The sequence below is a fragment of the Talpa europaea genome, assembly GCF_964194135.1.
Source record: "Talpa europaea genome assembly, chromosome: 14".
NCBI classification, from domain to species: Eukaryota; Metazoa; Chordata; class Mammalia; order Eulipotyphla; family Talpidae; genus Talpa; species Talpa europaea.
The window spans coordinates 89,737,430-89,764,653 of NC_140082.1; the positions used below are offsets into that span (position 1 = coordinate 89,737,430).

General features: G+C 53.2%; 1 protein-coding gene across 6 annotated transcripts in view; it reads right to left on the bottom strand.

The window, feature by feature from the left end:
• Positions 1-27,224, bottom strand: part of NTRK3 (neurotrophic receptor tyrosine kinase 3) — a gene marked incomplete at both ends in the record, with an annotated part of 248,767 nt that overhangs the window by 96,474 nt on the left and 125,069 nt on the right. For all 6 annotated transcript variants that reach the window (XM_084254006.1, XM_084254004.1, XM_084254005.1 and 3 more), the window contains one exon: positions 16,128-16,316. In XM_084254006.1, coding sequence (XP_084110132.1) covers positions 16,128-16,316 — 189 coding nt within the window. The remainder of the gene's footprint in view (positions 1-16,127; positions 16,317-27,224) is intronic.

The following is a 27,224-nucleotide window of genomic DNA, read 5'->3' on the forward strand; positions in this document are numbered from 1 at the left end:
CTGTTCTGCTCCCCACTCTGTCTCTGGTGAGTCTTCTCACCCCTGCACCTCTGGCCTGCACCCCAGTTCTTGTATGCATAAATAATAAAATAAATCTTGGAAAAAAATGAAAGTGGCAGGTCCAAATGCCAACCCACAGTAGGTTGCACAAACAAACCACTGTGTATTCACACATGGAACCCCACACAGCCATCAGAATGAACCAACTCCAGCCTCACGCGACACTGTAGATGGATCTCACAAAGGAAGAGAGAGTTCAGGAAACTAGACGCGGGAATAGATTTTGAACGATTCCATCTGCACAAGGTTGAAACTGAGCAAAACCAATGCACGCTGATCACAAGCACACAATCAGTTCCCCTGGGAGGGGTGGGGATGGCTGGAAGGGCCACCAGATGGCACAGGGGCGTGTTTATTTTAGAAACATTCACAGTCATGATTTTACCTCACTAAATAGTTTCCATTAAAAAAAAAGGGGGGTCATAAATGACCATGGTCCCAAAAGTCATGTGAGCAATGTACATGTCGGGGGGGAGTCGGGAGTGAGACTATAGGGAGTGAGGGAACTTTGGTAAAGGGGAGAGAACATGTTCTGTCTGTAGGTACAACAGCTCAGTCTCCACGGAGGTGTTGCCGAGGCCCCTGTGTTTCCAGAAATTGGAAATTCAGAATTCTATGGGCACGTTCCCAAGTTTTAGTTGTTAGTAACCAAGCGAGAAAAAAAATTATAACCTCTGCTTGGTCCACACGAGCCCAAGTACTGGCTTGCAAGCCAACCCTACAAGAAGCAAGTTTACAGAGAAATGACTGACTCCAGGACTGACCATAGGACTCACAGCTTATACGTGCCGTTAGCCTCAAATGGTGTGTGAAGAACAAGCTTGGTTCTACCCTGGCTTCTGCCACACAGCTCAATGGCAGCACTGACCCCGCCTAATTCCCTCGACCCCTCGCCTCCACATGAGCTGTGCCCTCTGCCAGGCCAGCCTCAACTCTGGCACCTGAGATCCTACTCATTGGTAACAGTCTCCAGCTCACTTGTAAAAAATCAAAATAGAATGGAATTTGAGAAAGCTGTTGGGATCTAGTTAAAATGTGGCTCTCCTGCTAATTCTAGGAAGGACTTACGAAACGTGGACATTTCCATATTGAACAAGAAGAGGTCAGATGTCTAAAGCACTCCACTAAGGAGTATTTGCTGCATTCATACATTTTCAGAACCTTTGGAAAGTCATCATTAAATTCTTGCTAATCCGATGCATTCTGTGAACCCCTCCCCGCCCCCCTGGGCATTGGCATGATGTGAAGTTTGGGGACTGGATTAACTCCGAGATGCCAGGGCTGACGACATGCAGGTGAGTCTGCAAGCAGGCGAGTCAGCCCCTGAAGAACGTCAGCGAGGTGTGACACTGGCCTCCACGTGGGGACACATTTCTCAGCACATAACACTACCAGGGGAAAGTGTGACCGGCAGTGATGTCAAACCCAACCTGCCAAATGACCTCCCCTCACCTGCTAGGGCAGAAGTGCTGTCACGACACTCGAATTCCCCTTGTGGCGTCTCGGGCAGGCAGGCTGCACTCAAGGGCTTTACCCGTCGCGTCCCAAGGCAGCCCCTCACCTGCATGCCTCCCGCGAATGCACAGAAAAACCCATACAGATGGATCCTTTCATGGCTCCCAATTTGCAATAGACACATGGGGACCTACAGGGTGACCCAGCAGATGTCAGAGGCTGACGTGTCAGGCAGCTCACGCACTGTTGAAGGAGAAAGCACCCACTGCTCTTTGCAAAACCCCACATTCAGCCAGTTTACTCGACGTTACCCTGCCTAGGCCCCATACAAACCCACAAAAGCCTGGGCTGCCAGATGGGCTGGGCCAACCCACAGCAGCCATTCTGTCAGGGCTACTAGGACATGGTGGCTTTGCTAGCAGGGAAGAGTATTAATGCAGCTTTTAACGCGTGACACTTGTACCGTGGTATCCCACGTAACACACGGAGCCGGCACCCTCGCCCCACACAGAGCCGGTCCCACACCTCACCCCACCCATCGCTCTCTCACAACAGTCTCCCCATAAGCTTCCCAAAGTTCCCCATCTAGAGAAGCAGAGGTCACAGGAGCATGAGGATAAGGGAGGACAGACCCCGTCTATATTGTTGTCACCCCCAAAAACATTCATACGTAGCCACATCAAAACCTCCAAGTGACCTGTTCATTTGCCTGTGCTCCCAGCATCCAGTATGGTACCTCGAACTCAGCAGATGCTCAGTAATGTCTACTGAATGATACAAATTTTGAAATCCTACCAAAAATTACATCAGAACACATCTCAACTGCTTCAGAATGTTTACACTGGGGGAAACCACCACTGATTCTTACAAGGGCTTCTCACACTGCTGCATCTCAGGACCTCCTGGAGGGGCTTCTCACAGCACAGATGGGCTAAGACTCACCCCAGGGGGTCTGATGCAGAGGACTGGGGGTAGGGAAATCTGCATTTCTAAAGTTTCCAGATGAGCTGCTCTGGGGGACACTTTGAAAACCACTGTTTCATAAGAACAATGCTTTCCCCAACGCCCCCCCACCCCCCCACCCCTACCCCCCCCCCCAATGCCACTGTCAGGAGCCCAGAGTGTGTGGCAGCTGGACTCTCGAAAACCACCCGCTCCATCTTCTTCTGGGTCAGAATTTAAGCAGAGGAGGTGGGATGAGCCTGGGTGGATGCCTGCAGGGAGCCATCCCCGAGGGCGCGCCTGCAGAGCCTGGAGATGGGGAGCCTAGCTCATGCTCCTGGAAAAGAACCCACTTTCGAAAAACCAGTGAAGTGAATCTCAGGTGCTGTTTGTTAGCTGGAAGTGACGTCAAGTCACAGACGTGGCGGAGGAGGAGAACCTCTGTATGAGCTGGGGAGAGCCTCTGTAGGAGCTCCCTGTATGAGCTGGGGGCACGTTGGGTCTCAGCTGTCTGGGTCCGGGAGAGAGGCCCGGCCCCCAGTCTGCATCTTTCTGACGCCATTAGGAACTCAGACGCTCTTCAAAAAGCTCTGGTGCGCACCAGTGACTTGAGGTCCTGCCCAAGGAGCAGGGCAGGGAGCCTGGGCAGGCCACATCCTGGAAGCCGAGCGTGTACCTCCCGGAATGCACCGGGCAGGGTGGCGGCCCCTGCATGCTAACTAAAACAGCAAAGAATCACTCCCACAAGCAACAGCGACATTTGAAGTTCTTGACATCCGTGGAAGTGTCGGAACAAACTGTACCTGATAAGATGCCTTCTGGGTTCAACTGTGGAATTCCCCAAAGACACTAAAACCAATTTCTGTAGCAATTACTGCACCTGAGTCAGACAGTTCACTTCTGTCAGATGCTCCCTATTAAATGGCCCAGACAAAATCAACTTCTTTGGGGGAAAAGATCGCATCCCACTTACAGGTTCAGTGAGAAATATCGAGAGACAATTGCCATCGGGCCTAGTCATACAGGCGCCGCCAAATAATTACGTGGCTGATGGCACTGAATTATGGGTCTGGCCTCAGTTTCCTCATCTATAGTGTGCAGATGCTGGTCTTAATGGGTCTCTCGAGTCTTTTTCAAATTAAAAACATCTTTATGGGCTATAAGGAAGTTAAGTGAAAGAGAATTAAAGAGCAGAAAAGAAAAAAGGTCTCTGCTTTCAGCCAAGTCCTATCAACAGAATAATTTCTGGCCCAAGATTTGAAGGCAAAATGGGGAGAATCATTTCGCAATTGCAACTGGCCATCAAGTCTAGGCCAGCTAAGACCTGGTCATGGGCAGCCACGTCCCAACGTGCTATCAAGCTGCTCTTCTGGGTCCTTCCGAGATGGACGCCAAGAACTCAGCCCTCATTCCTCTTCTTACCAGCTCCAGACATTCTTTTTTTTTTCAGAAGCAAAAGGCATCAGTCTCTCTATGTTTAGAAATGCACACAAGAAATCAAGAAATAAATTCATACGTGGAAGGACAGGAATGCTAGTCTCTCCATCCAAGCAAACTTCCATTTTTATAAGCCTCTGAAGACAATATGAATAAATCAGACGGAGCCCAGCCTGGCGGCAGCAGCGACCTTTAGAAACCACTCTCATTTTCTCCGCGCCATTCCTGTGCGGAAGGGAGTGCTCAGCGAGAGTTCATCTCGCTCCTCTGGAAAAGGGGTCTTTCTTTGTCTGCTGGGAACTACTGTCCCCAGCTTCAGAGAGAGTTGCCTGCTCTGCTTCACCTGTTACATTACAACGTGATGCCCCTTTACCTCTCCGGTCATTACCTGCTCTTGGAGAAGCTGAGTGAGCTTCTACAGCCAGAGTGAGCACGCAGAGTGCAACCATTTAAGTGCCAGTGCCGTGAAGCCCTGACTGCCTCACGCAACCACACCACCAACACAGAACGGGACCGCGCCTGGCTGCCCAGGGTTCTTCCCTAGTCCCCCTATCAAGCCCCCGTTCTGCTCCCAGCTACTCCTGCTATGGCCGTGAAGGTCCTTCCCTTCCTTCTCTGTCCATCTAAACCTCCCTGGCTTTCCAGAAAACTCCCTCGGTGGAGTCTTCACCTGAACCTTTGCTAATCTGAACATGCAGGCTCTGTGTGCACCCCTACCTCAACCGCTGGGGAGCACCCCTGCCACACGCATATGCTGGGGTCATGTCGACCTGTCTTTCTCCTCGATGAACTCCGTCACCTGAGCTACCAAGGAGCCACTCGCTGCCCGCACAACCTCATCACATCCACCTGAGGCTCAGAGGCTGCCCCTGGTTAAGAGCTCTGTGCAAAGGCCATCTTAGTCCTCATCTTCCTCCCACGCCCTGGTACTCTGGGGCTGGCGGTAGAGGACAGGGCGGTCCTGACTGACTCATCATCCACTCACCACGGACCCCAAGTGAATCCGCCCCGGCCACGCATGTGGAGCCACTAAAAATAGCTGCACGGCTTCTAACAATGGGAAACAAAGGGCAACAGAATATTGCTAAGTGATGAGTGCAATTTTGTGAAACCGGATGCAGAACACGGTCCCAGCTTTGCACGTTAGACGTGCGTGTGCTGGCAGGTGCTCTGTGTGTGTGCATATTTGCACGTGTATGTGCATGTGTGCGCACTTGTTTGTTTGAGTGTCCATGCAAAGATGAATAAGACTGGAAGGTGAAACCCCAAAGAATTCATAGCATCCATCACCAGGCACAATTTGGGGGGCCATTCCTACTTTGTTCATTTCTGGATTTGCCCCAAAATATGAGCATAATTACTTTGGAACCAAAGTAGGCTTTTTAAACTTATTTTTTTTTTTTCTTAAGAGGGACAGAGGAGAGAATTAGAGTTCGGAGTCACAGACCAGCATCTGCAAAGGGTCAACTACTGGATGGGGAGCTCCCGGGGCTCGGTCAGGAATGTGGGGTAAAACCAGGAATGGTGTCGCAGGGATGCTGTTGTTCGAGGACTGGAGATTTAGATCTGCATCCTAATGTCCCTAAGCGGCCCATCACACCTTCCTACACACTTACTCCCCAGCCACAGGAGGTGGAGCTATTTGGGTCGCTTGGCTGAGAACAAGAGCTTCGCTCCAGGTTCAGAGCTGGAACAGCGATCCTGGCCAGCCCCTCTCCAGCAGGGTCCAGCTGGGCAGGCCCACTCCTCCGGCCCCCCAGCGCCTCTCACCATTTACATTCCAGCAGTGTAAAATGACGGATACTTTTAATACGAGAGACCTGTCATTTATTTATTAGCTGGGGACAGGCGCTGCAGCAGAGAAGGATGCATTATAAATCAACTCCTTTCTCAGCCATTAAAAATTAATACAGTTCATAATGCAGAACGTCAGTAATTTCTTTATTAGAGTGTAATTTTTTCCTTTTCTTCCAGGTTTTGTTTTCACTTCCTCCCTTCCCTGAGGATACTGTTTTTCCCAGTGATTGACGGGATGTAAATTATGCCGGGGAAGGGTGCAGGGAATTTTAGCCTTTGACAGAGGTAAAAATGAAGGAAGAGAAAAAAGGTTCTGGAAAAATGACCACTGACCATGTCCCCTCGCACCTGTGGCCTGACCTTTGACACGCTGCCTCCCAGAGGTTCGTCGTGACATTCTTCACTAGCGTCACCCCACCCTCCGCCGGGCACAGAGGGCGTTTCAGGGGCTGGGTCAGCCAGAGGGAAAGAAGTATTTGCGATGGGTCATTATAGGCACGTATTAAAGTCTCTGTGCCACCTGCTGCCCGGTGGCTTGTGCACAGACAGACCTTCACGAGCATTTTCCTCATCTCAAACTAACTTTTCCTTCCCCATGGGCAGCACAGGTGTCTGAAGCCCAGTCCCAGGCCAGGGGCCCTTCGATAGTGCCCCCTGGAGGCCTCGGGGTCAATGACACCAAATCCACCCCACAGGGCTGGAACAGAGGAGCTGAGTCTCCTCCAGGAAGGCCTCCCTGGTTTCTTCCCCTGCGAGGCAACTCCAGGAAAAGCAAAACCTTGGGATGACCTTGTACACTCCCTGATTTCAAAGGAAGTAAAAGGGAGACACTAGAAACTGTTGTGCTTCTCCATCCTACCTTTGGAACATGGGGGGGTTTGTTGGTTGGGGAACCCTAGAAGACCTACTCAAGACCCCCACCAGGGGGTATATGAAGGGAAAGGGCACTTGCTCACCTGCCCCTGCTGGCTCCAATAGGCTGTCCTGCTCCAGGGGGAGGGAGGGGTCGCCTGAGAAGAACAGGGCCCGGTGAGCTCCTGACATTGGTGTGTTTGTCCAACCAGCCACGATCGAGTTAAAGCTCCTAAGTAACAAATCCCCACAAATCCCTAAGCACATATTTAAAATCTATTTTCAGAATTACACTGAGCATAATTCAACCAATCAATGAGCCATTAGGAGTTCAGTCCCAACACTTCTTCATCACCAGTGGCATTCGGGCTGCCCGACTCAGCAGAATCCAATGCGAAGAGTTGCTGCATCACCAGCAATTTGAGGTCCGGGACGGAAGCTAATACAGTGCCCAGTGAGGGGCCCGGCTGGCCACCATCTGGGCGACAAATTAAGCTACACAGCCACCAGGGACAGGGTCACAGGAGGCGTGGTGAGGACTTCCTTCCGCTTCCTTCCAGAGCAGCTCCACATGACCTCCAATGCCTGTGGCTGGCTGGCCCCGCGTGGGGTGACAGGGCTTATAGCTCTGAAGTTCTCAACGACCCCATGGTGCCAGTGAGGACAGGGCTGCCTGATCAGAGCTACAGCAGTGCCAGCGAGGGGCTGCCTTCCCTGGGTCACCCACACTAGTGTCTATCTGAAAATTGCCACCCTCTGTCTCCCAGAAAGTGTGGGTGCAGGCAAGGCAGAGGTCAGCTAAGAGCCAGGGCAGGAGGCACTCTCCCGAACCCTGAGTTTAAACCCTGGCTCCTCCACTGACCAATCTGACACCTTCAGGGAGTATTTGAAGTTCCCTGGGTCTCAATGTCCTCATCTGTAAGGTGGGAACAACGGCAGGTGAGTTTGGCAGAGAGAGCTAAGAGAAAAAGAGAGGGCGGCAGGTCTGCCATATCACAGCTCTGTCATTTCTTAGCTGTGAGGCTCCAGGCAATGGGTCTTTGCTTTTCTGGGCCTCAGTTTCCTCATCTACCAAGTGGGAAAGTGACACCCCATATCTCTTTTATACAGATGAATCAACACTCTGTCTTAAAATTGTTTTCAGCACCCAACACACAGTAGGAATGTGCAGTGTAAGATGCTGTTCTGTTTTAAAGTATTTCGAGTCCAGAGCCTGGCCCTTCAAAGGTATTGAGGAGTGGCGATGTGTTCTCTTCTCCTCACCACCCCCCATTCCCTCCCACTCTCCAGCATCTACACTCCCAAAGGATCTCACAGCAGCTCCTGGGAACTTTCACTGCTTGCTCAACCAAGACCACCCAATCCAGACAAAACCACCTGAAGAAATGTCTCTTTGCTGGGGCTCATAGACAGCTTTGAAAATTAACAGGAAGTTCATCAGATCCGAACCACAAATTACCAGCTTGTTAGGAAGACAAAAACAAGGACTAAAAATACCCACATGGGGTCAAGGTTCTCGTTTTCCTCTGCCACCCCCACCCAGAGCCTCTGCCGACCCTGGAGGGTAGGCCGACAGCAATTCATGAGGCCTGATGACCCAGTGAGCATGTGCATTAACCTAAGAGGAGAACTTGGGTGTCTGGACGTCTCGTTTCTAACAGTCAGTCCCCTCTCTTCCTTGCTAACAGAGACCTGACTCTGTGGGGCTATTCGCTTCCCTCCAGGTGACTGCGTGCATCAGGCAAAGTGAGTTCCATTTCCAAGCCCAGGAGAGAATCTGGACAAGACTAAGCTGCCTGTGGTAATCCCATCTCTTTGTGGGTGACTGGCTTAGAAGTAAACATATGGCATCATTTTGACGGATAAGACAAGAAGGAAAGACTTCCAGAGGCTTTAGGAAAATGTCTTCTCAATTTCCATTAACCCACAAGAAGAGACCTCTCTGTGGTTCCCCGGGTCCATGTATTTGGTTGTGATGCCTGGAGCTGCAGCAACCATTTTGTAACCATGAGGGGTGCCAGTCTGGTGGTAAAGGAAAACATAGAGCAATAGAGGCAAGGCAATCGCAGGAAAGCAGAACAAGAATCCTAATATACACCCACCCCCCGCCCCGGGAACCCTTCCTCACTATTTACTTGTTATCTGATACTCAGTTCCCTTTTTTAAGCCCAGTGGTTCAGGATCGTCTACTTTCATCCAAAATGGATCTCAACTGATAGATAAGTATCCCAAACATGAGACATGGCACAGATAGGAACAAGACCCATGGACATGTACATTTGCATCTTGAAACCCTCAGCGGGGTGCGTACCACGTGGGCTCAGATAGCAGCGCCCTGGTTTGAGGTGGCTGGGGGCAGGGGCACAGGGCACTGCAGCCTTCGCAAAATACTGTGTGTGGACAAGCGGGAGAGTGAACGAGAGAACAGAACACAAACAAAAAAGATTCCGCCATGACTCTCCCCGCCGCCCCCCGGCTGAGCCCACAGCTTTTCGGTCTCATTAACCCAAAAGGAAATGGGCCTGAGCGCTCGGCTCGTCGACATCCATCACGTCCTGACAACCAGCATATTGCAGCCCCGACCCACAGAGCATCCTGTGACTGTGGCCTGGGTGATAAAATGCTGTCCTGTCCCTTCCCCCTGGGGAAAGACGTCGTTGCAGGCAAGGAGGCTTCTCTTTTCGGAAATCACTTCAAGTTTTGAAAACCTCTATTTTGGGCACCAGCGAGTTGGTGTCCCCCGCACAGCTCATCTAAACCAGGAATGTAGTGACAGTGGCAAAAAACTTTGTCGTCCAGGCCAGAACGCCCCGGGATTTCAGGCAGGAGGCTTGGGGAAGCCGATAGCCCTCGCAGTTCCTCATGTACCGTCGTCTCAGGAAATACCAGTGGGGCAGTCACACATACTCCTCCCGAGCTCAGCGAGGACAGAGACGCTGCCCACAGCTGCGCCATCACTGGCCTGGCAGGCTGGAGCAGGGATGAGGCCACCCACACGGCTGCCACTCTCTCCCCTAGAGGAGAGGCATCCCTAGAGCCAGCAGTCAGCCCTCGCTCCTGCTTGCTGGGCCCGCTGGGCACCAGGAGTGACAGGAGAGACGCGCCCTGTCACTCTGGCCTGCCTTGGGAGCACCCTCCCTCTCCTGTGAGCTGAGTGGCAGCGCGGCCTGGAAACAGGAATGCGGAGAACACTTGGCCACGATCGGATCCAGGGATCAGGGGCCTTGGAAAGCTTTAGAAGCACCTGCAAGAGCTTCGAGGCAGAGAACAACGGACAGAGACCTGGGCCCATTTGCAGGAAGGCGCTCGGCGCCCTGCCGGAAATCCCGAGGAGTACTTTCCCACAGAGCCCGGCCCTGTCCTGCCCGCCCAGGGCTGTGGGAAGAAATGTGGCAAGCACGTGCCAAGCGGGCTCAGGCCCACCTGGGGCCTCTGTCAGCTGAGCTCCCCCATCTGCCGGGGAGGCAGGAATAGTCCCGACCCCCCAGAACCAACAGAATGTGAGGCCTGAGTGTCTGTGTCCACAGAGAAGCAAACAGGCCCCAAAACTGGACCGAGCAGCTCCCGAAAATCAGGGTGCGCCGCTGACCCCGCTAGGGACGCTGCCTGAGAGGCTCTCAGGACCCCACAGCAGGGAAATGCTCAAGCCCAGTTTCCCCAAGTTTGCTGACCATGGAACACCAGCTTGGGAGCCACAGGGTCGACCACCCCAAGGAGCCCCAATGGGGAACTTGCGTGCCAGGCTGAGGAAGACAGTAGGCAGGGGCCTCGGGCTCCTGCACTGGGAGGCAGGGGGTGCTATGGGGTTCTAGCTGCTGACCATTCAGAAGGGACCATGATGGGACCAAGAGGCAACCTTGGGTGCGTCCCCCAGGGAGAGCACGACTCAGGGGCGCCTTCAGAGGAAATGGAGAGGGTGACCCTTCATCCAGGAAAGAGGTTCTGGAAAGAGAATACTAACAGGCCGCCCCTGACCAGGGGGCCCCCTTCCTTCCCTGTCTCCTCGTCTCTGCCCATAAGCAGGAATTTCTATCCCCTTGTTGATCGGAAGGTAGCCCCAGTGAGTCCCCAGCCCTGTCGCCCGCTCCTCCGGGGTAGCAGGACTGTCCTGAGGGATGGTGGCACCTGCCAGCCACCATCCTGCTTCTCTCCTGGCAGGATGCACGCAGGGAGGGAGACTCCCCGACAGGCAACTAGTCCAGGGGACCCCGCCGGGAGGAAGCCCCACGACTGGACGGACTGCAGACCAGCTCCCCATTGGCCTCGTGAGTTCGAGCCCCGGAGAGGCATCAAGAAGCCCACTGTGCCTGGAGAAGCAAACGATCCTCTTGGGCAGCCAAACGCCATGTTTTCATCCTAGCAGGCCGCAGTGTGTGTGTGTCACCCGGCTCAGAATTACTGCCCTTAAAATTCCCAACACACCCCGGAAGCCGCGTCAGCCGAAGGCAGAAGACTGAGGCCATCTCCGGGAAACCCTGAGTCAGAGAGGCGCTCAGGAGAGTTACTCCTCTCGCTGCCTGAAGACCGACTGGACCCACCACGAGCAGCCTTCTGCCTCGAGCGCCGAGCGGGAAGGGCATTCAGCACACTCGCTTCAGCTGCTGGGTGCGAGCCGCCTGGGCCCACGTCCCACATCCAACCCCACTGCTCCCGGGGCCGGGTGTCCTGTCGCCCCTCACCTCCTTCACCAGGAAGCACATGCTTCTCCCCCAAGTACTTTTTTAAAGCCAATTACCATGTATTTACAGTGAGCATAATTATGCCTAATTACTTAATTAGCATGACTGCCTGCAGCCACTGACTTTGACTATGATGATGGCAGTGACGCTCGGAACCGGAACCGGGGCCAGGAAGCTCCACGGAAGGCAGGCTGTCCCGCCTGGGGAGAGGCTGAAGTCGCCCCGCTGGGCCAGGGGGCCACATCTCCAAACAGCATGCCCAGGAAGGTCTAGGGGTCCCAGATCATTTAGGGGACATGGCAGGACTTGGTTTTGTTCTTCCTGAGATGGGAGGAAATGACGGAATGTCACAGGGACTTGGGAGTCCGCACCCAGCTGAGGCCAATCCCGAGGGACTGAGAAGCTGAAGACAAGCTCATCATGTGGCCCAGGACTTACAGCCTTGACTCCCAAAATATCCCATCCTGGCACCATCTAGTTCTTTCTAGATGGGAAGGAAACTGGTGTGTCTGAGACCCTGGGCTCACAAAAACTAGCATCACAGGATTCTGGGGGAATCTGACAATAGGAGCGAAGAGGAGGCAGCATGGGGGAGCAACCCTAATTTATGCCCATGTACAATGTTCTGTGAAAGATGGCCTGGCCAGCGGGGCACAGTCGCTGGGGAGAACCTCAAGGGGAGAAGGCTCAGGCAAAGGGCACCACTGACCTTCGCCAGGGCAACGTAAAGTCCCCTCAATGAGAACGGACTAGACACAACCAGCAGGACAAGAGCAGATGCCCATGCCGACTAGTGCTTTCTCTCCCGGGTCACATCTGGCAGAACCAGTCTCCTGAATGACCAGGGAGCCAGTGACAGTGGGCAGCACTCCCAGGGGAGGGCCCCAGCCTGGAAGCAGAATCCCCTTCCCCCAGGCAGGCTGGCAGCACTCCAGCTGGAGAAGAACCTGGAAGGCTCGCTCTGCTGCATGCCCGTCCCCTGCTCTCAGCTCCAGAGGGGCCCGGGGCTGGCAGGCAAAGATGCCCATTTTCCATATTTCATCTGCAAGTCCATTATGCTGAGCAAAGTAGCTGGAAATAAACACCATCATGACCCTGCGCTGAGTGATGTTTGTTAGTATAGAAGGTGTCAGAAATCTAGATCACGCCGGCGCACTATTAACACCGCATCACACACAGCTCCTCTCCCTGCGCCGCCGCCGCCGGGGAACAGGCCTTGGCAGCTCATTTCCCAGCAAAGCAAGCTCCGTGGCGACGGGTCCAGAAGGATGGTGTCCCGGTAGCTGGGCCACAGCGCTGCCACGGGAGGGAAAGCGTGGTCCCTGTCCACCTCTCCTGGACCAGGAGCTTCTCCACCACACGGGCCCCTGCGTGTCTGATGCTTTCGAGAACTGGGGGCTTCAAGCAAGTAACGAGAGGCCCCAGCAGGCTTTGGACTCGGCGCTTCCTGTCCCCGGGAACTGAGTCCACTCAAAACAAGGGCCCCAGACAGAGCGCTGGCCAGGACCGGGCCCTGCGGAGGGAGGTTCCGGACGGTCCTAAATATCCTCACGCCCCGACATGCTGTGATCACCACCAGGAGCCGGAGGGAAGACGGACACGCACGGGGGCTGCGTCCTCACCGCCCGCCGGGTCCCTGCAACTGACTCACGCGCGGGTTAGAGAGAAACCCGCCGGCTCGGCCTGACCCGGGTGTGGGGACCTGCCCAGGCTCTACTCCCCGAAATCTCGCCCCACATCCACATCCCTGCAGGCCGCGAGGAAGGGGCTCAGATGGGAAGGCCCCACCCCACCTGAGCCTGTCTCCTCTCTGCATCCCCCTTCCTGCCGTCCTCGCCCAGGGAGTGACCGGGCTTCCCGCAATGCCACAAATGTTCTCGCCTGCTCGTCTACGCAGGCTGGGTGGCTTTGATCACGTGTGGTGTGAGGCCCGGGGGTACCACCAAGGGGCGGCCAGGCTCCTGCCGGGAGAGCTGCGGCCTGAACTGCAGGGGGAGGATGAGCCCGATGCCAAGACGTCCATGCTGGCCACCAGGTCCTCTGAGAGCAACCAAGAGCCTGTCTATGGGGGGACAGACATGTTCCCAGAAGGACGCTCCCTGCTGCGGCCTGAGCTGGCGGCTCAGGCTGCCCGGTGATGGGGGCTGTGGTGCCTCCTTCACACCTGTCAACATACCTGTCTCCTGGCACAGGAAGTCCTGCCTGGACACATGAAGCAAGAGCTGGGGCAGGAAGGCCCCTCCACGCATGTCCTGTGAGCCAGCCCCGGCTCACACCAAGGGACTCGCTGCCCAGCTCTGTCCCCCTGGGCCCAGGTCTCCACAGGGACGCCAGAGGAGGCTGCCACGGCCAGGGCCCAGAGACGGCACCCAGCAGGCTTCAGGGCCTGCAGTCTGCCCCCATGACTCCCAGACTCTGTATCCCAGACTCTCGCCCACCCACTAGAATGTGTCCATCCCGCCACCAACACTTGCCGCCGTCTCAGGTCTTCACGAACACTTGAGGGCGGAGAAAACTGAGTCACCCACCACACACGCTATGCTCCCAGCTGAAGCAGAGCCACACCATGCTCTGGCGTCTCCCACTCCCACACCGTGAACTCCCTTCCCTCACACCGCCAAGTATCTGTCCCACGTAAAGTATCTTTCCTCACAAGGTAAAGTACCTGTTCTCACACCGCCGAGTACCTTTTCTCATGCTGCAGAGTACTTTTCTCACACTGCAAAGTATCTTTTCTCATGCTGCCAAGTATCTTTTCTCTTGCTGCAAAGTATGTTTTCTCACACTGCCAAGTATATTTTCTCACTCTGCAAAGTACCTTTCTCACACTGCTCAGTATCTTTTCTCACACTGCAAAGTAACTTTTCTCATGCTGCAAAATATCTTTTCACACTGCCAAGTGTATTTTCTCACTCTGCAAAGTACCTTTTCTCACACTGCTAAGTATCTTTTCTCACACTGCAAAGTATCTTTTCTCATACTGCAAAGTACTTTTCTTACACTGTAAAGTATCTTTTCTCACACTGCCAAGTATATTTTCTCACTCTGCAAAGTACCTTTTCTCACACTGCAAAGTACTTTTCTCACACAGCAAAGTATCTTTTCTCATACTGCAAAGTATCTTTTCGCATGCTGTAAAGAATCTTTATTCACATTGTAAAGTATCTTTTATCACACTGTAAATTACCTTTCCTCACATTGCAAAATCTTTCCTCATACTATGAAGTATCTTTTCTCATAATACAAAGTATCTTTCCTCACTCTGTAACTGTTCTGTCCTCACACTGTAAATGAGTGCATTTGTGGTGGTGCATTTAGTGCCATATTTCACTTATTTGTGCTATTTGGGGTGATTTCACTTTCAAGCACAAGTAGGCTGTGCTGTGCCTTCACGAACAAGTTGCAGAGCTGCTAGCCCCGAGCTCAATGTTCATGAATCAACAATACGCATTAAGTAGAACATCTGTATGCAGGCTACATACTGGTAACTTGGCAAAAACGCAGTCACAGAGGCCACAGGAAGCTGGCCCTGCAGCACCCCAGCAGCATTCACGTGACCTTATGGCTGTAACTACGTCATGTACCACGAGCATCAACACGCAAACCCCAAGCCTCTGCTCAAGCACCACGTCACCCTGGACAGGCCAGGACCCACGCCCCAGAGGGCTCTCCTCCCAGCCGCACGCTGGCCAGGCCAGGATGGAATGGCATCCTTGCTTTTTGGCAGGGCCCTGGGCAGCTCGCCTCCCTCTCACGGACCCTGTCAGGGCATCTGATAAACACTGAGACGGTCTGGAGAACGCCCAAGGTTGACAGCAAGTGGAAGCCTGCTCTGACCCCAGCCCAGCCCGCCCACCGTGCCAGCCTCGCGCTACACATGAGAGCCAGAGGAACCTAAGCGAAGGCGGAAGTGGGAGCAGATGCCCGCTCTGCCGTGAGGTGAGCCAGCGGGAGCAAGAGTCCCGTGAACCGCAAAGAGTGTGGCCGAGTACCGAGAGCTCAGCCGGGGGGACTGCAGGTCCTCCCTCCTCGGGACCCCGGGACCAGGGAGAGAAGAAGAGAACCGACTGGCAGAAGACTGGGGGCAGGGGAGGGGAGCTCACAGCCCCCCAGAACCTCGGTTTTCCTGTCTATGAGATGAGGCCAAACCTTAGCCCGTCCCTTCTGTCCCTTCACCCTAAGGCAGTCTCCAGGGGCTTCTGTCTCCAGGGGTAGCTGACCATTTGCTGACTACTTTGGGGGTGCAGGAGCAGTGGAGGGAGGTATGTGCACTGGGGTGGCCTGGATTGAACCTGGGTACGCAGCATGGGGAATGCCCGATGGTTGGAGGGTCAAGCCATGGAGGCTCTGGGAGCTGAGAGGGGCCCTCACAGAGCTACGGAATACGGGGGTGGGCACCAGAGTGGGGGACAGAAGGAAGCAGGTGTGTCTGCGCCCCCTGCTGGGAGGGAGACATGGATTTGCAGTGGGGTCGAGGTCTGATTTATAGAAAGAGCACCTCCGGGGACACTGCAGGAGGGGGGCGGCTAGCGGGACTCACTGGCCTCACTGTCCCCCACCCCCTCCCCCTGTGGTGGACAAGCTCAGGGGCTGCTGTCTCCACAGAGTCGGGTTCTGCTTCCTAAGACAAAGGCCGGGTTGACAAGATGACCAGCCTGCCAAGGCCTCTGTCTCACTGGGCCACCTCTCCTGCCCTCAGATCTCTCTACCCCAGATGCTGCCCTAGTGAAGCCCCCTGCCCAGGTGACTTTTCAAGTTTGGAGACAAAAGGGGAGGGTCTCTTAGAGAGTGGGAAGCTTAGCAGGAGGTAGGTCACCCCAGAAGGTTCCAGAACCCCAGCTATGTGGGCTCTGGCCACGCCACCCTCCCCTCCCAGAAGGGCCAGCATTCTACCCCAGTACTCACACGTGTCCGGCTTGTGGCAGTTGTGTCCCTGGCGGAAGTACTGGGGGTTCTCAATGACCGGGATTCGGGTCATGCCGATGACCACTGTGTCCGGCCCGGCGTCCAGTGACGAGGGCGTGGTGATGCCATGGTTGATGTGGTGCAGCGGGCTGGCTGAGTCCTCTTCGCCACTGATAACTGCCACGGGACCTGCACGGCCGGGAAAGACACACATGGTAAGGCTTCAGCCAGCCCTGCCCCAGACACCTGTACTCTCTGCCATCCGTTCCATCAGAGCGAAGCTCACCACAGGGTGCAGTACCCCCAAATGCAGAGAACCACCCCCTTCATTCTCTTCGAGAGAAACATCACCCCGTATAAGCAGCACCAAAATAGGTGAATCAAAATGAATTTTTTTCACGGCCCGAAAATCACAACTAGTTCGACAGAATAAAAAGTTTAAATTGTCCTGGGTTATGAGGCAAGAATGGGATTTTTAAAATAATCTTACAGCTTGTGTGTGTCCATCTGCCAGAGAAGCCATGGAGGTCAAATCCCACCCCAACGGCTGACTCGGCATTGGGATTCAGATGCCTCTGAGCCCCACGTGCAGCTGGCTCTGGAGCCTCTGATGAGGCCCTGGAGACAGAGTGCCTTCCAGAGTAGCCATAGATTCCTACAGGAACCCCAGGCCTCTTCCACTGGACTCGGCCAGCACCCTCCAGGCCCCGTGGACAGCAAGGCCTGCTCTCATAAGACAGTCACCAGGCTGCACCTCCTGAGCCCACCAGCAGCTGCCCCACTCTAGAAAGTTCCAAACTGCCCAATGGCTTCCAAGAACACCATTTGTGTCCTCATCAACCCCAACCCGCCATTTTCCAACCCAGAGGAGAAACCCAGTAAGAAGGTGATTATGAAACACTAGTTCACCATGATGATAAATGCCACGATCCTGCTAAAGCAGCGATTCTGCTGGGTGGTGCGATGTTCCCCCACACACCAGTGACTTCCCCAGAGTGAGCAGCCATGGCTGTGCCAGCCCCTCCCAATCCGTGGTCCCAAGATGAAGCACCTGCTCCATTTGGCCTCGCGGCCTGCACAGCGCTTCCATCGCAGAGACAGTCACCTCCTACTGAAGTTTATGGAGAGAGTATTTCCCATCAAATAGCGAATAGCGCCAACAAGACAGAACTAAGCGTAAATGCAAACCGAGGACCTGAATTCCATTCCATCATCACAGACAGGCCTATTCCAAGCCATGTGGAATGCCCGCCTGGGGGTGGGGTCAGGGGGAGAGGGACACCGGGCCGCCCACACCAGTGAGCACCACTCACCTTGCAGAGAGAAAGCAGTTCCTGAAAACACCTTGCAAACATGCAGAAAAACTTCAGAGTGATCTCCACTAAAAGAGCTGAGCACCCCCAACTTGACAACAAAAAAACAAGGACCCCAATTAAAAAGTGGGCAGCAGATATGAAAAGAAAATTTACCAGAGAGGGAATCCAGAAGATGAACAGATGTAAGGATATAAGCTCGTCATCAATCTTAATAGCGGATCTGCCAAGTTAGACCACACAGACAGCATCTCACACTCGTGAGAATGCAGAGGCCCCAAAAACAAGCGCTGGAGACAACATGGAGAGCAGGGAGCTGTTACGCTGTTGTCGGGAATGTGAACCGCTGCAGTCATTCTGGAAAGCGGTCTAGACCTACTCTAAAAAACTAAAAATGGAAATACTATATGACCTACTGATCCCACTCTTGGGCATCCATTCAAAAAATACAAAACCACCAACTCACAAAATTACATGCTCCACAGTGTTTATTGCAGGATTATTTACAATAGCCAGAACCTGGACGCAAGCTACGTGCCCACCGAGAGAGGCCTGGATCAAGAGGAGGTCGTGCAGGCACACAATAGAATTCTATTCAGTGCAAGATGAAAGGTTACCGTTTACGGCAAAATAGAAGGAGCTCTTGAGGGAATTCTGTGCAGTAAAGCAAGTCAGAAAGACAAAGGCAAATACTGGACAATATTTGCAAATCTGAATAAAATAAGGAATCAATGAGGATGAACTCACAGAGCAAAACAATTACAAACTATCGAACATCAATAACCAAAGTGAACTTTTGGAAGTGGTGCACATGCGGAGCAGTGGGAAATGCAGCTTAGTTGTCTAAAGTCATGGCGATTGGCAGAGGTGCTGTTTGTTCTCACAGCAGAACCTGGTTCATGCCGACTAATTCAGGAGAGAAACCACCTCCCATCGAACAATGCTACGTTCATCATTTCCTTCAATGCTGTGCCCACTAAACACCCTCTTCAGCAAAGCCTTACAAAAGTGCCTTATGCAAGGAGGCTCTTGGCATCCTCGATGACAGGGATTCATCTCAAATGCCTCCTCCCAATGCCCCACGCCCAAATGGAGTTCTAATCCTGTCTAATCTAATCCAGTTCCACAAAGAGCCAGACCATGACCTGCATTGTTGAAAAGACTCCCCACTCCTCACCCCATCCGAGTGGGGAAGTAAAGGAAAGGAAACCTGGGGGGAACCTCCAGGTTTTTAATGTGTCAGAATGAAGCAAGCAAGCCAACCCTCAGAATAAGAAAATGATTTTTCCAAAACCTCAACCTTTTCCTACTGATACAAATCAAACATTGACGTGTCCCTGGTGAGTGAGCGCTTCGCATCAACAAATCTGGGAGCAGGAACTCATAAAACGGAATAAGTGAAAGCACAACAAACACAATTAAAAATCCAGCCATGCTCAGAGAGGGATTCCATTTACTGTCTCATAAAAAGAGCCCAGTCCTCAGAGGCCAACAAAAGAAAATCAATTTCTTAATTTTTATTGGCAGATATGGGATAGAAGCCAAGTGAACATGGCTGTGCCCCCGAGAGTACCCAGGGACTGAGTCTTCATCCCCGGGCCAGCTCCTCTGGACTCTCCCTCCAGGCTCCTCCAGCTTCTAGATGGACTTTGCTGCTGTGGTCTTGGGGACCAGCTCCCACTGGTCCTGCAGGCTGCACAACAAGGCATGCCCTCCTCGCTTCTCCGCTCCTCTCCCTGAGTCATTTCCCAAAAGATAAGCTTTATTCTCGGGCTCAAATTCCCTCCCAGCCTCTTCCAGAAACCAAAGGCTCTGTTCATGCCTCGTGGCATTCATCACTTGGAGGGATAGTTCAGTGATTGAAAATGATGCCGCTGATCAACCAGCCCTAAAACGCACATTTAAGGAAAGGGACGGTGGACCGTGCTCTGAACACTTGTTTTCCCGTATCTCAGTTAATCATCAGGACAACCCCGGGGGGAGATCCTGTTATTTCAGTTCACGCAGTTGAGGAAACTGAAGCTCAAAGTCGCATCATTTGCCCAAGGTCACACAGTTAATAAGCAGCAGACAGACCCGCGTCTACTGATTCCACGTCTGCGCTCATTTCTGGCACCGAGCCGGCCAAAGCTCCGGCGTTGTTTTTCTGACACCGGGACGAGTTAAAATGGATCGATCCACAATCTCCATCACACTCCCAATCTTAAGTCCCTTGAGACTCATTCTCAAGAGAACTGGCTTCATTTGGGAGTGGAGTTCATGACATTTCTGGGGAACTTGAGGCTTACAACTGGTGCACCAGGTTGTGGCTGGAAGGGGCACATTCTGGGCAGAAGAATGGCCAGCAGCGAAGGGCCGGCAGATATAGAAACACGCAAGCTGGAGGGAAAGCAAATGTCATCAGCTTTCTGCAATGACGCTTCTTCCAGACTGTATTTCAGAACATCCCAGGCATCAACAGGAAGCAAGCAATTACCTCCCAATTGCATCTACAAGTTCTCCCTTCTTTTCAAAAGTACATGCTAAGCCACTTCCCTTTTAGGAAACACCTACATTAGGACCTGTCTTTGCTAACAAGAAGCAACCTAAGTTACCACCGCCAGAGACGACATGGCACGTTCAAATCCCTAAGCAGCCATAAGCAAAGACAAATTGTCCTGATGGAAGAAGCTTAAGAGAACAGTGTGTCATAAAACAAGCTAGAAAGATAAAGACCAGCATTGCACAATTTCATACAGATGAGTAAAACAAGGAGTCAGTGTATGTACTGAGAAAGCAGAATAATCACAAACTAGCAAACATCGATAACTAACGTCAAGTGGGAGGCCAGCAGGACAAAGTGTCCAAGAAGTAGATGGTGGGAAAAAATAAATAAAATGTTAAAAAACAGAGATACCCTAAGAGGATTTTCATTTTAACTCTAAAAGGTCAAAGGCCACCGGAGGAGGGTCCCACATGGCGCGCAGACCTCTCCTGCCGCCCGCTGCTCCCCTCAGCAGTGTACTTCAGTCCTTCTGCCTGCTCTGCTCCCCGCTCTGGCTCTGGTGAATCCTCTCACTCTCCCGCGCTTCTGACTGTACCCAGTGCTTGTATAAATAAATAAATAAATCTTTAAAAAAAAAAAAGAAGGCAAATGTAACGTTCAGTGCTGGTTTTGCAGCAGCCGTTGCCCATCAAGCACTCACCAAGCTCCCACCCTGGGAACTACACTTCACAGGGTGTGTATTCACGCCAGCCTTCCTGTTCTTATGTGGTACTAGTGGGATTTTAGGTTTTATGTATTACTTGGTATGATTTGGTAGGCTATTTTTGAGTCTAGGAATTCTCAAAATTTTCTCCACATAAATTAATGGTAATGGCTTCTTCACTTGATGCCATTCAGCTTATGAAAGGATTTATAGGGTTTATAGACATGCCCTCCTTGGGAATAGCAGGGGAACCTTCTACAATTCTGGAGCACAGAATCTGCTGTTCTTGTTCAAGGGCCCATAAAAAGGTGACAGCTCAGGCCTCCACCTCTCTCGCGTCAGCCTTGGCTACTGCGCATTGGCCAGCCAGTGTTACCCCCCACTAGATGCATTTATTCCTTCTGAAAAGATTAACCACAGCTCCCCACTACCCTTTCAGGGGCATCTGTGACTGGAGGGAAACAGTTGGAGCTGCTGTCCTGGGTGCCACCACGTTGAGTCACTGACATCTCTGCACTAACTAAGCTGCATCACGTAATCTGTATAATCCAGTGTCACCAGGGCAGCGAGAGCCCAAATCCATGTGGGCTAGGCCCAGTGGCTATGACTTCCCTCGTTCACCAGTGGGAAACGCGGTGTCTAAGTCGCTGCTGGGTCACCTGTGGACGGCTCCAGTGAGGTCCATTAAATTAAAGGGAGGCAGGACTAGATAGGAAGACACGGGCAACTAATGTGAAGAAGAAGATTCAGGAGAAACTTGAGGCCAGTGGGACTGAATGATGTGGGGTCCCCACGGGTTCACGGGTCTCAGGCACTGCTTTCAAGCAGGTGCTTTCCCGAGCTGTGTCTGGAGGGAATCCTCTCCGTGTGTGAGCACATCGGAGCAAGGCCATGGGACACTGCCACCTGCAGAAACCCCAGACTCTCCAGGGACATGGCCTCACTCACTCAGACCAAGTGCCACAGTAACAGCTGATGCCTGCTGGGCCTCGCTGGCCACTGGACACTGCTCCAGAGCTCACCGTCCTGACCACTCCCCTCCTTACCTCAAGGCCCATATTCATATGCCCCAAATCTATGGGTCTAGAATGAAAACCCCTCTGAACTGCAATATCCTTAAATCTAAGAGGCTGAAATGGGGTCTGAATGAATAGCTAGGGACAAAGCATGGATGCCCAATGGCTTCTTCCAGATCCTTCTGAGATTGCAAACCTGTTCCCAAGCTCGGGAGATTCTTGGGCTTGGCACAGACCATGTCACTTATGTTAGACAAAAAGATACCGTCCCCTTTATTAGAAAATGCTCACTGAGAAGGTAGGGGGCCTTCAGGGAGCCTTGTGGAATCAGGGCCCTGGAGATGGCACATTAAACCCTCATCTAACAGAGATGGAGCTGCCAGGCACATTATTCCCCACAAGGCACTCCCTCATCCAGGAACTCAATCATCACAGACACCCAGTGGACAGGGATATGTTTCCTCACTGATGAGGAAACAGAGCACTGAGTTGTTAAAGCGGATGGCCACGTAGTTGAGGGGAGCAGCGACTTGACCTCCTCTGATGATGACCAGCCCAGGGTTCTTCCAAGGTTCTTCCTGTCAGTCCCATCAGACGTCCTAGAAACCATGAGGTGGCCATGGATCTCGAGCACCAAAGCTTCTGGAAGTAAAATCCAACGTGGCATTTCCAGGAGCCACAAGGCGGCCCCATCAAGTGAACATCCATGGATGTTGCCTGGAGATTTTAGGAGCTTGGCTATGAATCTTCACCTAGGATTACACACTCACAAGGAGGGACATGAACCACAGGCCCATGCCCTTGAAAAGTGCACCTGGGCCCAGGTGAGCCTGAAAAAAGGCAGCATGAGGTCAAAGTTAGCCCTTGCCTCTCCAAGGATACTTTCTGTATTGGTGGTGATCCCTGCCCAGGTCCCTGTGGTCTCCAGGCCAGGAGCTCAGTCCTCTGTGACACCTGCAGAGGTTGGCAGGCCCAAAGGAGCTGGGTCCTGCCACATGCCTTAGCCCTCACTGTCCTGGCACAGCACAGCAGGTGCCTCCTGGCTGCTCACCTACTGTCGCCGAACCAGGTCTTGGCACCGCTTCTCCTGGCTGGCACACTTCCCAGACCTGGCTAGTTGTCAAGGTGTAGCGTTTTCCCCAACAGAACTGGCCCCAGGTCTGGCCAGCTCACAGAGGCCCTGTGCCCCGGGCCCCCATGGAGATATCTCCAGGGAGAGTCAGGGCACGGTCCTATGGAATTCCACTTCGGAACTTAAAATTCTGCCAGAGGCTTATAGGATGATTTTCATCAGAAGCACCGCATCCTTAGAAAACCAGGGGGGGTCACATTTATATGTCACCCCCACACCTGAAACATCCTATTGTTGGATTGTCTTGGGGTCCACCCTGGCCCAGCTCCTGGGGTTCATCCCAACTCAAGTTCCTCAATTGCCCATGAAGTTGCTACATCATCAGTCCCTTCAGGTCAAGGACTCTCTCTATCCAAGTTTCTCTGAGCTTCTCGGAAAGGGTCCTTAATACAGAGGACATGAGCCATGGGGGTGCTGGTCTGGACACGGTCTGGCAGCCTCTGCGCATACTAGGTCCCCGAGTTGTCTGGAAGAAAAGACCACAGACTGGGCGGCTGATTCAACCACATGGAGGCTGGAGACCGAGGTCAGGAGTCAGCAGGGCCAGGGGCCCTCTGAGTCTCCAGGAAGACCCTTCCTGGCCTAGTCCGAGCATCTGCTGGTGGCTGGTCGTCCTTGGATCCTCCTCCACCTTAGGTACACCCTCTTCTGTGTCATGTGGACGCACCTCTCTGTGTGTCTGTCTCCATGTCAAGGCACCCATGCACCATCACCTCAGTCCCTTATGTTCCTCCTCCCTCCCTCTGACCCCTCTCCATGGGTCACAACTTTAACACAGGTTTTGAAGGACACGATTCAAGCCACAACACCAAGCCTCCCATCTGTCCCCCCTCAGCACCGGTTCCAGCAGCCACAGGCGGCGTAGCAGATGAGACGGCACTGGAAGGATGTTGACAGGGGACTATGGCTTTCGGCTGAGTGGGGCTACCCTCTGCGATGCTGACCCTCCCAGAAGCAGCTATGTCCCAGGACTAAGCCCATTCTAGAAGCTTCAAATGTTAGCTCCCGACACACCAACCTCTAGCCGGCTCTCCTCACCCAGCTGTCTGCATGCCGCCTACTGTGCAGGCTGCGAACGAGACCCTGGGGAGAGGGGAAGACGCACCCAGTCACGAAGGGGCCCAGGCCATGAAGAGGCCCAAGTGGGAGGCAGAGTACACGGAAGTGTGTGTGATGAGGACCGTGGGGCAGGCCGTCGGGGGCAGCACGCCAGCGACAACGCCCAGGGACAGGCAGGAGGAAAGCAGGCTCAGGAGGACTGGAGCTCAGCGAACCCCAGCCCAGACGCCCATCACCCTTCCTCCCTGCAGACAGCCCTACCCTCCACCCCAGGGGACTTGCCCTCCTGTGCCCACAGGTCCTGTCTGCTTACTCAGCGGCCATCACCTCGGAGGCACCTTGAACCATGGCTGCCGCCTCTCCTCCATGCACCGGCACGGCAGCTCGGCGAGCCCCTACTCACTCGTGAGCCACTCATCCCTTTCACGGGCACACAGTAAAAGTGACAGAAGCATTTCATCACACAGCACTGCGGCAGGGACAGGCGGGAGCAGAGGAACAATTGATTTCCAGCATGTGAAGGTATAAACACGACACCAAAATCAATCGAAATAACACAGTCTCAGCTCTGTGATCTCTTGCCTCGTGTGGATGCTTTATACACCGTGGCACCTGTTTCTGTTCATCCACCTGCCCCGGTCCCTGCAGGGCTCCACTGGCAGGGCCGGTGCCCGGAGGGCATGGCAGGGTGAGCCGGGATGTCTCGCTCACGCTCCCCCCAGACCCTGCGGCCGTGCTGGGACCCTGGCTGCACAGTGGCAGGCTCCTGGGCCAGAACACGTAGGAACCCATGCGAGAAGTCACGTGCTTACAGGTGTGCAAGGAGACGGCATTTCTGTAGGAGTCACCTCTCCTTCTCCTCACCCGACAGCACGTCTCCATGGGTAAGAGCCACCATACACTGACATGTACGATGTCAAGATACTGAACACGCAAACTGAATATTCCCCAAAAAGGAGACAGAGGAAGGTTCTGGTAGTAGCGGGTGAGCGGTTTTATTTTTCTGAAGATACACACATGGGCCAGACTGGTACAAATGAGAGGGGAAAGATTTAACTATCTCATCTGAAAATGCGCATTTTTCTTCAATACCGTGAGTTCCTACGATCCCTTCCACGGAGCTAGTCTCAGGCTGCCTTCCAGATCCCGGAATATTATCTATCAATTCACAATTATCTATCAATCAATTATCTATCTCTCACTTTCATGGGCCTCCTCATCAGAAGCCTGTGTCCACACAAATCCATTAACACAAAGGAGGCTCAGGTACAGAATTCTGCCCCGCCAAAGAGGGGGTATCTCCACCCTCCATTCTACCTAAAGGAAGGTGGCCGTACCCCCTGATTTTCCCAGGCCAATCCTTGTTTATACCTGCTGTTCCAACATAATTAATAGCCCCCCTTTTTGGCTTGGATAGAAATGAGGTAGTCACCCAAATAAAAAGTAACCTGGGTTTCATGCGTGTGCAAGGGGTGGGTGGTAAAAAGATAGTCAAGGTAGAATCCATTGTTGGTTTGGATTCCAGACGCAGGGGGGCAGTGTCATGGGGGGGGGGGTGGCAGTGAGCCACTCTAGCCTACATGCTGGAATGTTCTGAACTCCCTTTGAAGCTCTCTCTGGGGGGCCTGGCCTGTAAATATCTATATGGGACATTGTCCATCTTGGGCAGTCAATAAATATCCCTTGATGGTGATGACAACGGGGCCATTGATTCCGCATCCCCCCCCCCCAACTCCTAACCACCCTCCCCTCCCCCAGGGTACAGGTCAATCAATCTTAGGCCATCTTGATCTACTTGGAAAGCTTAACTGCCATGAAGCTAAACCACTTGTCCTCTGGCTCCAATCTCTTAGAGAAATTAGTGCCAATGGAAGTGTCAGTCTCAATTTCATAATGTTATTGGATGAAGGCGAGGCCGGGCCAAGTCCCGTATTCCTGACGGGCGATCAAAGTGACGAGGATTATGGGTAAGGAGACAGACAGCTCTGACAGGAACGGCAATGACTCAAGATCAATTAGACTGACAAGACTATCTTTAAGCCCCATCGCTTAATGCTGACACCGGCGCACTGCCCACGGGGACCTGGAAGGTGGAAGGCAGAGCTGCCTGGTGTCTTGGGGGTAACCGGAGAGCCTGGAGCTGGCCGGGCAGCCGCGGCCCTATGGGCTCCCAAGATGAGCGGAACAAAGGCCTCCACCAACGGGAAGGGCTCTGCTCTGGACGGGAACACGCCTGTCTGGCCCCCCTCCTCCTCTTTCTTTTTCCTGCCTTCTAAAGAAAATGTCAAGATAAAATGTAGGCTACGTATTTAAATTTAATTCCTTCGCAGAGCCGAGGGAAGGCTTGAGATTATTAAAATGGAAATCAAGACCCTGTAAATGTCAAACCATCCTAGCAGGAGAGGAGATTTGTCATGGAAGACAGGAGCAACAGATGGAGCCACGAGGGCCCCGAGTTCTAATCCAGGTTCTCAGCCGGCGCTGCTGGGGCCGGAGCGCGTGCAGTCAGGAAGCTCCTTGCATTGCCCGGGGAAGGCCGCGCGCCTCTGCACGCTCAGCCGCAGCTCTGGCCAGGGCGCTGCAGGGCAGGCGAGGCCAGCAGCGCCGAGGGCAACGGGGGACTCAGAGGAAGTTCTTTGAGACCTGGCCAGGAGTGCAGGACTCACATTTATCTTGTGCTGAACAGAAAATGCACGAGGTGATGCTGCCACTGAGGACGTGGGGTGGTGAGGAGGAAACAAGCCTGCCGTGCCCTGCGGGCAGCCCTCGCGAGGGACCGCCAGGACCGCCGCCTACGTCCATCTGATGCTGGGCTTATTCTATAGCTTCGCAGTTTCTTCCCCTCGTTCTCATGAGCTTCTATCCCCAGAGCAGCAGGCAAAATTCTGAGCTTATGAAGTTACAGCTATTGAGGCAGGTTTGCTTTATTATTTTTTCCTTGCGCAACAGTATTGTTTGTTAGCGTTCTATTAAAAACCCCAGTGTTTTGTAACGGACTTGAAAATCCATCCAGTTTTAAAGTGTCCCTTTCAGAACGTGGGTGTGTTTCTGGGGTTAGCTAACGCCAGTATTAATGAGTGGATCTTGACATTGACCTAAGCAGTTTCGGCAAAGCAGTGACAGATGGAAAGAGCAGGGTGGAGCGAGGCCTCGCTGGATAACGTCAGCTCGGCCAAGAGGCTGTTGTCAATAGTATCTGGAACTGCTGACTGCCCAGCATGCTCAGTATGACCTGGCATGCAAATGTGGGAACAGGGGGGCTCCTCCCCAGGCACCTGAAACAGCAGCTCCGTAGTGTAGTGAGGGCATTTGAAGAGAATTGATGACTAAAAGGGAGGTCGGGAGCAAAGAAACTGAAGAGTTGGAAGTTCCCGCCAACCGATGACGGT